At 34.5% G+C, this 14,537-nt stretch overlaps 1 protein-coding gene and 1 non-coding gene across 3 annotated transcripts in view; one reads left to right on the top strand and one right to left on the bottom strand.

Annotated features, from left to right (window-relative positions):
- Nucleotides 1–661: 661 nt before the first annotated feature.
- LOC111086829 overlaps nucleotides 662–14,537 on the bottom strand; it is a 34,082-nt gene continuing 20,206 nt past the window's right edge. Inside the window, exons 5-7 of one of the 2 annotated variants that reach the window (XM_022391304.1) lie at nucleotides 3,605–3,674; nucleotides 2,889–2,930; nucleotides 662–747 (exon numbers count right to left, since the gene is read on the bottom strand). In XM_022391304.1, coding sequence (XP_022247012.1) covers nucleotides 684–747; nucleotides 2,889–2,930; nucleotides 3,605–3,674 — 176 coding nt within the window. In that variant the 3' untranslated portion in view covers nucleotides 662–683. The remainder of the gene's footprint in view (nucleotides 748–2,888; nucleotides 2,931–3,604; nucleotides 3,675–14,537) is intronic. The other variant, XM_022391305.1, reaches the window with a different exon arrangement.
- On the top strand, nucleotides 1,183–1,254 carry Trnad-guc. Its single transcript has one exon. It is a non-coding gene; the product is annotated as a tRNA-Asp (tRNA).

Below are 14,537 nucleotides of genomic sequence, written 5' to 3' on the forward strand. Positions count from 1 at the left end.
ATTAAGTATTATTCGATTCAAGGTCAATTTTGTAGACTCTTTCGACAGTAAAATAATAAACATATTCAGTGTTTTGACTTGGTCTTGTTAAAAAGGGCTACATGACATTGCGCTACTGAAGTGTCTATTATAAACAATAATTATTTATGTAACGAATTATTTACAGTCATCTTACCACAGCGCCCAGCAATAAATTGCACGAATACTAAAGGTAAATGCAAATTATATTTATATAGGCCACTCAAAGAATGACACGATTGATTATAATCGAAACCTGGATGTTCTGTAACGCAGCTCTTATTTCCCAAGTTTGATATTGTTAAATCAGATCCCGTGCAGCATACGTTTTCTTTAATAGTCTCCATTCGCCTACATATTGTTTACAGCTACACCACCCGATAAACACTCAGTTTGCACCTCGTTTAAATGCATACCATTTATTACTTATTCCAAATACTCTTGCTCAAAATTATAACCGTAATCCTTAATTAATCTTCGTTGTTCACTTTTAGCAGTAGTTACTTTATCATAAAACTGAAAGTCAAGTCTTCTAACTAATTGAATACAAAACTTGATCAGCTACATACCAGAATAGACTTTGTGGCGTCAAGTGCCTGCCATATATTGAAAATTATTGAACCGACTGTAAATAAAAAAAAAAAAAAAATTGCCGAGTTTCCCTTTCATGCATCTGTGACAATTATAATTTGTTCTCCTATATCCAGCTTCGTTCCTGGTGAGTATATACTATATGAAAAGAAAGTTACATTTTACGTATGGTATAAATCATGAGGTAGCCCAATGGAAACAATACAATAAAAAGGTTTAACTAAGATAAAAGGTGAGAACCTGATCTATACATGAGTAAACATCGTATCAAACGATTTTTATCGTTTGAAATTCGTAATCTAAACATATTATTCATTTGTTTTTAAACTGTTAAAAAATCTTGTGTAACAAAATTTTTAGAAAAATGGATCGTTATAACTTATGTAATGAGTATCTTTAGAGTTGAATTTGTTATTATTTAGCAAATAAAAAGTTTAGGCCTATTCATATTAGTGTTTTAAAATGAATACATAAATTTTGCTGATAGTGTTACAAGCACCAGAAATAATATTATTAGATAGTAAGATCATTTAATAATTTTCTTATAAATTATATATCGACTTTCAGACATAATCCTCGGTAGTATAGTGGTAAGTATCCCCGCCTGTCACGCGGGAGACCGGGGTTCGATTCCCCGCCGGGGAGGATGTTTATTTTCCTGTTTTTTTTTCTCACATAGTTTGCATAATATTTGGGTTGAAAAGACAACAAGTACTGCTTTCTTTCTACGCTTATTTAGAGCGTGTTTTCGAGAAACAATGTGAATTAAAATATTACAAATAAATTATTTATAAATAACACTAGCATCTTAATCAAACGTTAACTACAACAGAAGGTTTTAAATTCTAAGTGGGTTTATGATAATGAACAAAGTTTCAAGTATCTCAATAACAAAATCCAACTCTTCGACCGATAAAATCTCCAACAGTAGTATTCTTTACAGCTTCAATTTACCGTTCTCCCCCGTCCCACCAAACATGCTCGCCCTTTCAGCTATGGGGGCGTTATAATGTGCGGTCAATCCCACGATTCGTTGGTAAAAGAGTAGCCCAAGAGTTGACTAGCTGCCTTCCCTCTAGTCTTACACTGCTAAATTAGGGACGGCTAGCGCAGATAGCCCTCGCGTAGCTTTGCGCGAAATTCAAAAAACAAACAAACAAATTGACAGTTCTGTTCAAATTCAGACCTTAACAAGAGACATTGTAATGTCCTTTCACGTTATTGTTTTCTGGACGAACATAAAAGCTAAAGTTGTTATGGTGTGTGCGCCTTTTAGAAGCCGGCGAAAAATGTTTACAGTTATATTTGTCATAAGACATTAGTACTAGTCTATTAAATTTTTAAACACTACGTTCTTAATTTAATCTCTTAATTAATATTTTAATTGTAATCATTCTTCGCCAGCTTGTAAAAGGCGTAAATATCATAACATTTGTTATTGCATCAAATATTTTATAAACATAGTGTTCTGACCTCTGCTGTGTTTGTTGCATTCCAGCTGGCCTGAAGAACTCTGGATTGAGCGAAACGCATCGTCGGAAATGGATATGATAAATATAGTATGGTTGGAATATTATTTAAAACATTTTCGCGGACTCCCAAGCCTTTTGCCGTGTTTGTTTGTTTTTTGAAAACAAAAAAGATTTCTTGTACATGAAAAACTAGCTGTATTTCAAAATTAAATGTTTTAATTTATATAAATTTAATTTTTCGAAAACTATTTTTCATTCTAGATATCGTATTTTGTTTTAAATATTTTTATGAAATTTCGGACATGACTCGCGGACCCCAATTTGAGAAACGCTGCTTTAGGTAATAACGGTTTGAGGTTTGTAACTTCCCGGTACAATAAGTAGAAAAATTAGAGCAAAACTATGGCTTGAACTTTTCAGAAGTAGGGTAAAATAAGACTATTTTGCGCATAAAGTGGGCAGTATAGGGGCATAAATCAATAGATTACACAAGTTGTATTGTATTTCGCAATGACGTTGTTAATATATCAGTATATGGTAGTTACTGAAAAACAAGTAACTAGCAATAAGATGGGCTTACTGCCTTCGTCTTTTAATTACCTTAAGTCAGTGGTGCACAAACGTTTTTATGACGCCTACTCTTTCTAAACATGCTTTATGTTGCGTCCCATCTCCCCACCCCGTCATTTTCCTATGCTAATTATTGTTACTATATTATTTGATAGGCGTAACATTTGTATGATAGTTTTAAAACTTCTGTATTTTTAAATACTTTTAAATGTGATGGTTGCACTTCCTACAATTTACCTTAAGTAGGTGAGTTGAGCACCAGCTGACGATTTCAGAGATCTATATATTAATAAAGAATGTTTTATGAAATGTTATGAAACATCATTAATTTTTAAATTTAATATAAAACAACTTATATCTTTTAGCGTCAATTAAACATTGTTTGTTCTTGTAGAATATATATTACCTATTTCTCTTAATGTATTTGCATACTTGATTTGTTGTTCGTCAGATATTGCAGTGCTTACCGGAGAGATTTAGACATTTTCGACGAAAAGTTAGAAAAAACGACCTGTACTGAATAACTAATTTTATTTCCACCTACTTTCGTAATTTCGGCTGGCTTGTACAAAAGCTCTACTCTTAGGATGGTAAAATGAAAAATCCTCCATACAATAGCATCCAAATTAAAACAAAAACAAAACTTTCACTACCACTTAAATCATTAATACACTGACTCTTTAAAACTTCTCTATGTATAATGAAACATACACTTGTACATACAAATTAAGACCCTCTATTACACTAAAATAAAAACCTTTAACAAAGATTAAAACACTAAAAAAGTGACAAAGCCTTTTGCATAAAATCATAATCAAGATGAAAATAATCCCTTCATAAATTAAAACATGTATTAATCTGACACCCTTCATGACCAACCACACTAGTGCACCATTTAGTAATAAACGAAAAAAATGAAAAAGAAAGAAAACGGAAAGTGTCTGATTACTCACAGCAACTTCAGAATCCCTGTCTCCAGACCACAGAGTAAGCTGCGTGGCTTGGTATTTTCATGAAAAACTTCTGGAAAAGGAATGTTGGATAAACTGTGGAACAGCTCGCACACGTATGACTTAATAAGTGACATCGGTAGAGTTCATCATGATTCAACACAATGTCTACACTACACATCATATAGAAGAACAACAAACTTCGATCTAATCATATTGTGATGATTCAATCATCTTATAGTAAATCATACAAAAGGAGTCATCTCCAATAACTTGGGTGTAAATCCAAGACATTTCTTGTGGTCAGTCATATTTCTCAGGGTGTAATTTTCAACATTAATAGAATGATCAACAACTGGCTAGTTGACAACGACATAGCCAGGGGAGCTAGGAAATTATTTTTAAATGGGAACACTGTTAGCTTAGATAAATCCAGTCAAAAGTGTGGTTTAAGGCTGTAACAGGCCCGATTACATTAGCCCTCTGTCCTAAAACGTCCGTCAGAAGCAAAGTGTAAAACAAAACAAAAACTGTGGTCAAGTTCCATTTCTACAGTCTTACGTGTGCTAACGTATAACCAACCTGTAGAACACAATCTTTACTATGTACGGAGTGCAGTTGGTTCAGACATTTTTCAGCCTCAGCTCGAACTAGCTATTATAATCGTCTACAGCTATCCTAGATCTCCACCACATTCACTTTATTACTGTTTGATTTTTGAACAAACACAGCCCGGGCCAAATAGGGAAGAAATGAGGGGGAAGGAGATTGCAAAGTTTGGTGGCCACATAAGTGACATGATAGATCAAAAACTACTAGGATGCTAACTTTAAAAAAAAAGAAAGGAAGCTCACCATCACCTCGTCTCACCCTTTGCTACTTCTTTCAACCACAATTTAAGCAACAAGAATAGCTACACTTCATACAAAGATGTTACTACTTGATTACAGCATTATTGCATAGGCTGCATTTTCATGCACTATAACTGATTTTGTGCTGATAAATGGTGAGATATAATTTAAAGAAAGGTTACTTTGAGAACATTTCAATATGCATGATCAAAAGTGTTTTGTCACAATCAAATAAAACATTTAGTACACCAAGTTGACATTCGTTATGTCAGTTACACAGTTTGTGAATTTTACTTTACATAGATATTTTACATTGTTTAGTTACATTTCAGTTTGACCAACTGAAATACTGCTGACTAAAACTAACTAAATACAGGTCAAACTGTGTTTTCTTGCAAGTGTGGCATGATCCCACTCGTTAATCACGTCTCTTTCCAGCAAATCCATTACCTGCCAAATGCTTCAATGTGAAAGTTTAAACATTTACACAAGTATAAATGAAAGCAACAGCCCACGTTTTCTTCAAATAATGATTCACAGGCCTATGGCCACAGTTAACTTCATAATTTTATACAACATTCAGATCAAATTCTAATATTCGAATTAAAAAGTTGTCCTCTGGCCACGTTCTTAGTGATTGAGTCATATTATGTTGGACAACATTTATGAATTACTTTATGTAAAGTTTCTTATACATATATATGCCACACCTTACGTTGATGGAAGACAGTTTATAAATACTACAAGATGACTTTCTCCAGATCTAGCCACCTTTCCTGTAAGCCTTTTTGCCATAGCTCTATGCTTATCCCCCTATAGATCATACACTCGTCTTCCTGTAGAGAATCTACATGCAAGATTCCAGCTTCCACATATCACAACATACACCAGTAGCTATTACAGACTGCCCAGAGCTTGTGCGTCATTATTCAGTAACCAACTTGGGTTACTCTAATAAACTACATACTGGTACTCATGTTTTGATAACGTGGCGTCATCTGCAAGTGATAAGACTTAAAGTACTTTATAGGCCTTATGAAATGAATAACTAATGGCAGAATTTAGTTGAACTATACTACTGAGCCAAACTTCTTGTCATTATAATTAATATTCGTTCTATCACTACCTTTATACCATTACTTATTTTAATTAACTTTGGCTAAATGCAGTTGTTCTCACTCAATTCGCATTCACTTTGTAGAACAGCTACAAACTACTGACCGTCGGCAGTGGCGTATCCACTATAGAGCTCGGCTGGCACATGGCCCCTAGACCCCCCCCCCCTTCGGAGATCTAGAAAAATAAATAACGGCTGTTTTTTGGCGACTGGTTCTCTCTGCATTACTAATATACCATACTCCAGCACGATGATGTAGATCAACGAACTGAGATCAAGAATAGATCCGATTATCTGTGTTTATATTCGTGATACCACTATTATATGGTATCCGACTTTATCCACTCTGTGGCGAAATAACGTGGAGGGTCTCAGTCTATGCACTGTGCTAATTTGATTGTGTTTATAAAACATTTTCAAAAGTGAGTACGCCCCCTTCCTTGAAAAATCCTGGATACGCCCCTGCGTCGGACATTGCATCATCGTACATAAGTTGATCCACTTGTATTAAACTGGACAGTCTGGTTTGATGGAAAGTCATAAAGTCCGGGTTCTAGGAGCCCTATACTATACTGGGCAATAACTACAACACCTGGAGTTTCTGAGTATAAGTTGCTGGAAGCACCTCGTCTACCTGGCATACAAATTCCTGGGTTTGTTCATGATCTATTACCACCTCAGCAGCTTACCTCCTATCTCAGAAAGGGTCGACTCTACCCCACAGATCGTATATGTCCACATTAATGGTTTTAGCCAGCCAATGGCACCACACCCCTGACTCCTGGCTTAGTAGTCGGTCACATTTTTTCATATAGAAAATACCTGTCACTTCACGAATCCACAATGGTGTCCTCCAGCATGTTCGCCATCTTGCCTGCTGGCCAAACAGCTCATGTTTGTGGAGTTTGTCCACCAAGGGCACATCTTGGCTCTCTCTCCCTTAAGTGGTATGCCAATCAGATAATTCTCAGTCTTTAAGTCTTCTACTCTACCTTAGTTCAGTTTCAAAGAGAGAACTTCATCATGATTCTGAGTTCTCTGGCTGACTTTCGATCCCCATTCCGAGCTCATAGCAGGAGGGAATGACTCTAAGAGACCTTAGTAGCATTGGCAAAAGTCCAAGATTTATGAGAATATAATATGCGAGTTATTCATGTATTCTGTGTATCATGTACATTCCACCATCTTTCGTGATATACAAATTTTCGTGTAGTTTGTTTCTATGCTGTTTTGGCATGCAAGCTATAGTCCACAAAACCACTTGAATTCTTTCAGTTGAGTGTGATCTTGTGCCCCTTGTCTCTTTCTCCATTTTCGTATCAACGTTTTTTTTTTCTTCTCTGACAGTGAAAATGTCGAGGCATCCTTTCATTGGCTGAGAAGACAACATTGGTATGTCTAAAAACTCAAAAATGTTAAGAAAGAGAGAGTGATTGGTTACATGGGGATGCAGTCACAAGCAAAAAAAAAGGCATTGGTTTTTGCTAGCATGAAACCTAATTTTCGGGCTCTTTCTTGCATGGCTTTCATCGTGACTGGTTCTGCAGAGATTGAGCTGAAGGAAAGAAACTTTGATAATCTAATAATTGATCCAGCAGTGGTGATCATCCACTTCTCTACGGAAGTACACATGCCTGTTTTTTTGTTGTTGTTGTGTTTGTAATAAAGACCGTTTTCACTATTTTTGAAATGTATTCAATCTGTATATTTTTCACGTAACTTAAAATTACAGTTGTTTTCAGATTTAAATAACCAAGCAAGTTTCCTGTTTGACCAATCTGTTATTAATGGACCTATCTTATATTTGTTGGGGAAAATGTTTATCTATAAATACCATAAGAAGACTTCACCCAGATCTTACCACCCTTCCTGTCTTATCTCTCTACAGATCATACACCAGTCTCCAGATATGCTTGGACTAGTGGAGACTGCTGGAGCTTTTACGATTCCAGTCACAAACCCATTTAGAAATAATAAAGATGCCATAATGATATCCTAATCACGCCACCAAATGTTTACTACTTTGTGGTATTTTCCGCATCGAGGATTTCCCTCAGAGTAATCGGTGAGGGCCCACTACCTGGAGGTTCGGAGAATAGTGGGTTATGTAATATGTGTCTATTTATTTTTCTAATCTCTGAGTTTATAAAGAAGAAGAAAGCCAAATCACAGAATGAGCACAAGATCAATGTTTATTTACAAATAACTACATAATAGTTATAATAAGTGTAAAATCTCACAAAAGATCCTTAGAAAAATTAAGTAGAAAACACTTACCAATGTCTTACTTCATTTACACTGTGTATATACAAAATCAAATGTTACAGTACAAGTCTAAGCTTAAAAGTTCAGCAAAATCACCGAAAATCCACTAGACAAAGGTAAACCTCGCTTTGATACAAAACATACAATACTGACTCAGTCTAGGCTTGCACATTAAACACTACTCTGCGCGTGACCTTCGTCCACTCGTGCTGGGGAAGACGAAACTCCGTGCCATTACCAATTTGCTGAGATAAAAGACAGCTATATAGTTCTTGATATCACAAGCATCTTCCCTATAAAAACCTTGGTTAATTGCCAATTATAACTAAGGGAGTAGAAAATATATGATACCGCCCCATACCACAGTGGCTATTCTACACAACGTATCTTATAATAATCACTACTGCTGGGTTAAATAAAATAGATCCTGCATGTAGGCTAAGATATACACTATAAACAATGAGAAAGAATTTCAGTTTCACAGGTGTTAAATGATTAGACTTAGCTACTTAGAGACGTATGTCATACGTATTTAAAAATAATATAATGCAGAATAATTAAACTGTCGAGCGTGACTGTATAATTATGCAAAAATGCATAAACTATTAGAGAGAAAATGACGAGAGTACTAATAAAGTATGGAATGGAGTACATGTAATCAGACAAATCATGTAATACAGTGCACGAAAGGTTGCAGAAATATAATTTTTCAATAGTTACATTTCTTCCCTTAAAGCATTGTGAAAGTGACAAAAAATAAAACAAAAAACATTTGAAAATAGATTACACGCTTATAATTTATCGACATGATTAACTACTGTGACAGAATTTAATTTCCAATAACATCAAACCACGTCTCATAAAGTTAGTTTGGAACCGAATACATTCAACTGCTGTGAAAGACACTAATTTCCTATAATCTCAAACTATGATGTCTCGTAACATCAATTTGAAACTGGTTCCACCTAACGGTTGTGACATAAAACACTCTCATAATCTCAATAACCATGCCAAGAAATGTCAACTTGAAACCAAATCCACCACAAGGCCCAAAAGTAACAACTGCCCTGGCATTATTTTGTAATACATTATAGTCATTGAACACACTAAATTATTTAAAAACAAACATTAAAAAACAGAATACACCAACCTTATTAGCACAAACTGTACAGTAAAATTTTGCTTTCATGTCGAGAGAGATAAAATACTTAATCATCTTTTATATACGTATTTTACGTTAATTATTACAATATGTTGTTTGAGCTCTTGAATGAAAGAGGATGCGCAAAATACAGTATATTATCAGTCAGCTATTCTTCCTCAGTGTTTCAAAGACTATCACAATAATATTACACTTAACGACTTCAACATCTTGAAAAGTGCGACTGATAAAGAAATGGTTCGCATGAAAGAGAGCTTGTGGATACACGAGGTGCGTCCTGAATTAAATGTAAATCAAACAACGTCATCTTTGCTTCTAAAAGTATGAATAACACAACGTACCATTGCGCTGGTAAAATGGATGATTTCCCCTTTTAGAATAAGCAAACAGTATTTTGATGTCTACTCATTCCAACGCCTTTATTCATAACCTCTTATTTATTTCACAATATGGATATTACTTTTAGGTAACAAGATACTTACGTTTAACCGCGCACTCATAGAATTGAAAGTACCTGTACGTTTTAAATTTTGTATTACGTTGTTAGGTAGAGTTAAAAACTACGAAATGCGCTTTTAAAACTTTGGGAATTTTATATATAACAAATACAAAGTCAGCGTGAAAAAACACCAAGTTATAGAAAAAATAGCTTAGCCATAGATATAACTAACACTAGATTGGAAGTCACTTGATATTTGGCATGCGCAAACGACCATCATTGCTATGTGTTGAACTTTCAAAGCCCCCCCAGTAGAACTGACAACGTGCCCGGCATGGCCAGGTGGTTAGGACGCTCGACTCGCAATCTGCGGGTTCGCATCCCCATCTCACCAAACATGCTCGCCCTTTTAGCCGTGGGGGCGTTATAATGTGACGGTCAATCCCACTATTCGTTAGTAAAAGAGTAGCCCAAGAGTTAGCGGTGGGTGGTGATGACTAGCTGCCTTCCCTCTAGTCTTACACTGCTAAATTAGGGACGGCTAGCGCAAATAGCCCTCGTGTAGCTTTGCGCGAAATTCAAAACAAACAAACAGAAATGACAATTGTAAGGCGATCTCATTTTACAACTTATGGCCGTTTTCCATCTAAACTAGACGTTTGGATAATTTTATTATTTGATTTTAATAAATTTGTCAAGCCAAGATGCTCCAAACCTGATTTTAACTTAGAAATTAATGCAAAAAGCGTTCATAAAATACACACACACATCTGACCTGTCATATGAAGTATAATAATATAATAAAACGCATTCGGATTTATTTGAAAATTTGTTACAAAAAATGCTTGAAAAAAACATATATACAACATGAAGTCCAAAAAAAATAACACAAATCATTACACCTATTTCATCAATGATGCATTACATATATTGTACTAGATCTAAAGACAATAAATTTAGCATTTTTACTTTTTTAAATACTCCCATTTCCTATTTATATCCTCCCCTCCCCCTTTTTGGATCTGAGCCCCTTCCCTCCAAATGGTCTCTGCAAGGTCTTATAATTAAAGGATTGAAGTGTAGAAAAGGACTTTACTACAATCCTTCGGTTTTTATTGCAGCTTAACTCATGTACATAACCAGTCTCTTATTGTAAAGAAAAAAAAAGAATTTCTCATGATACTGTAAGTTCATCATCTTTGTTAACCCAGTTTAAAATATTTCACTAATATTATTATTCTGCAAACAGAACAAAATCTTTTGAATGAAATGTTAAAATTCTACTCATTAGAACAGTGGCTCTCAAGATCACCCTGCCATTAAAATCTAATATAATTCTCCAGTTGGATTCATCTTTGAACGGCGACATAACAAAGTCCGGTTACTTAATTACGCAAAACATTTTATTTTACATGAAAATCATATATTACCAGTGTAGTACAAGTCATGTGCAGATTAAAGCATGAAAATAGTGTTTACATTCGATCTGATATATTTAATTGGTGTTGACTTCAGAAAAATGTTATGAAATTACAGATTGTATAAATGTTCATGTGCAAATAAAGTTGTAAACTGTAGCTCAACTTTATGGGAATATACATAAATAATTTAAAGTAAATGAGATGTGTCACTTTCCATTACCATTTCATTTGTCTGGCGTTGTCTAATCTGCATACCATAATATATGTCCAATATTTGTTTTAAGTACAATGTACATACCTAAATTTTCAAGACCAGTACATTTTCCCATCATGGATGCTTCATTACAGTGCATAATGGTCTTTTTGAAATTGTATAAATTTAAGTCTACCAGCATTTATAACAGCAAATCAAAATATTAAACTATAAATCCAATTTTCTTTCAATACCCCTTTTTTCCCCAGTAAACGGCCATGTGGTTAATGTATGTCACACAGTAATTTCACAAACCTTACAAATATGATTAAGTAGAGAAATACCAATGACAAATGGCTGACTTTTTCAACCGAGTACAGTACACTACACTGGATTAGTTTCAAGAACACTGAAGAAAGATATTCATTTACAGCATAATCAACAATTTTCACTAGTAAATGTACAATTAATAATTATATGCTAGCCAAATTCTGCCATTTTATATGAGAATCATCTCTGTAGTACTTTCTTTTCATGTGAACGTGCAAATACACAATCAGCAATGTGCAAAACATTTATACATCTAATACACTTAACTGATATTTCACACATACATTACAATTAAATGCAACAAAATAGAAAGACGTGTACACATATACTGTAATAAAACTATGCTCACTCTTTTATATATATATCACAGTTACATTAATTTTCTCTTGTTGTTCAAGTAACACAAAATATTTTGGGCCACTTGTATTGCACACTGAATATTTATCATAATGATACTGACAGTTCAAATATTTTGGACTGGAATTGGCCACCTGCAAAAATTTAATCTCTCACGTAATTCTGAGAATAAGTATTGACATCATTAGGCCTATGTTTGAATTGTTTCCCGGATAAGCCATAACGTCTCTTATCACACAAGACTTGTCTTAAACAATATAAATGAACCCAAATTTCTTCTCTCATTCATTCAAAGTGTTCTACCTTGACCTCAGTGATAACATCAAAAGTAAATGTACACATAACTTGTATCTGTAGACAGCGTATACTTTGGCGATCTCTCTATTTATTTAGCCTGACTGGTCAGCAGGCGACACTAGAATGTTCTGGATGATTATTTCAGCTTATGCGAGTACTTAATACTGTCAGTATTTCAAATCAAAAGCTGTGAAACTGTCATGCCGACTTGTATAGTAAAAATGCCCCCCCCCCAAAAAAACAACTCGCATATAGACTTTTTTGAAATTAGATGTAAATATCCACGCCAGCTCGATGTCACCACTGTAACTTAATATATTATACAAATAAAAGTTTCACTTACTAACTTATGAAATGTAACACCCTCCGCCTTCGACTCCTGGTTGCAGTATGTGCAACAGTTAATGTGATAGCACTGTGTTCCCTTCGTTCTTTCGGGTTTTGAATTAAACAGACGACTGTCACTCTCAGCCATTTTACATTGTCCGCCAGTTAGAACATCAACACACAGCAATGGCGGCCGTATGCGCACATGCCCTTCAATGACACAGTAGTGACTGGCCGGTCTATTGTTATTTACATCTATGAGCCCAGACATCTAGAGCAGAGATAACAGACAACTAAACCAAATTAGAATAAACAATTAAGGCAACCTTGTAATCTAGTATTACTTTTGTTATTATTAGCAATATTATTAGAAGATGTGCAACAACTTTCAAACTGCAACTTTTGTCATCATCCGCTGGAATTAAACACACTGGAGAAGTAAGAAGAAACAATAGTATCTACAGTGCTACCTGAACCAAACGTTCAATGCCACAGGTTACAAGTTTTGAATACTGTCTGTCAAACCCGAGATTAACCAGTGAGAAAATATATTTCGCGTGTATAGTGCTATCGTCCACTTTTTCGGCTTTATTTCTTTCCACACAAAGCCACGTCACGCAGCTGATGAGGTCCGTCTTTAAAAACATATGCTTTACCCAAACTAAAACGTAACTAATAAGTTAGCATGCTGAATTTTGTCTGACTTGGTCAATTCGTTTAAGAGGAAATACATCCACAGACAGCAAGTTTTCCATACTGCACCGATATGGCTTAATATGTATAGCGTGTATATATACATATATAAAAAGAATGCCCGTACACCGATTTTTATACTCAGTTATGCCGAGCATTGCTCGGCAGAACTACCTAAATTAAGTAAAATTTTAAGTTACAAAATTTCGCAAACCTTTACGCTAGTGAGCTACGTTGACAAAAATTTAGGTACGCTACCACAAAAAAATTACTATACAACATTCAATGTTTTCATTACCTGAACAATTAAGCTTCATATGCAAATATGAAAGTGTTCAACCTTTCCGTATATTGACGATTCATCAAATTCTTATGAAAATTTCTCTCGAACGTATTAATTAAATATCACTATTTTACTTCCATCATGATGATAATTATTGATCAGTATGTTGTAAAGTTGTTTCGCAAATTACTTCACGCTCCTAGACGGCTTCTTTCAAACGTGATACGTCTCATTACAATGTTCATAGTTTATGTAATACTACTACTTACGTAGCTCTTTCTTATACATTTTTCAGCGCTTTTTTAGATACGTTGATTTAAGCTAAATGACAGCATTTTTTGTTCCTTCGCAAACTTTGTTAGGCGTAGAATCTAACTTAGGACATGTCTTTTTCTTAAACGTTTGTTATTCCTAAGAAAAAACGATTGTAATATGAAACTGTATCAATGGTTATTCCAAATTATACAGTGACACAAAAGTCCCATCCTTACCATTTTTTTCTTAATTATGTTTAAGTTTAATGTATATAACTTGGGAATTCTACAGTGGGGTTAACTGTTGCAGCTGTAATTATTTCTACCCTCCACTGAAGTCTGTAAAAGTTAACAAAAACTTTTATTGGTATCACAAATAAACACATCACACAGCAGAATTACAATATTTATTTTTCTCATAATTTAGGATACAGTCTTGAAAAGTTTGACATTTTCTTCGCATAACACAAACACATAGAAACGTAATTTTATGTTAACATTACGTATGATTAGAGCATAGTAAGAGTGCATATCCATCACTCTAAAAATGAGCTTCCTTGATCACCTAAAGTTCCAACAAAATAAACCAGCAAGCCTCCTGTGAAACATAAAAACTAAATTCACGAATGAAAGTTGGAAAGGTCGACATATTGTTTTATTATCTAGCATATTCCTTTTCAAAAACTTAGGTCTTATGTATCATACTAAAACCTTTTGTGAATAAAATTTTTTTACCTTAAGAAACTTTCACTAGTAAATCCGAATTTTTTCAATTCTTCATCTCACCACTTGATTGCAGTCACTAACCAGCATGCGTTATAATACTAATACCATCTATACATTTTGAACTACTTTGATAACAAGGAACATAAAGTTCGGATCAGAGCAAGCTATGTACTTACAACAAAACTAAGATTAACCTGGAAATCAGTACAGCTATTTGATTA

This window comes from Limulus polyphemus, unplaced genomic scaffold, assembly GCF_000517525.1.
Source record: "Limulus polyphemus unplaced genomic scaffold, Limulus_polyphemus-2.1.2 Scaffold1470, whole genome shotgun sequence".
Lineage (NCBI taxonomy): Eukaryota > Metazoa > Arthropoda > Merostomata > Xiphosura > Limulidae > Limulus > Limulus polyphemus.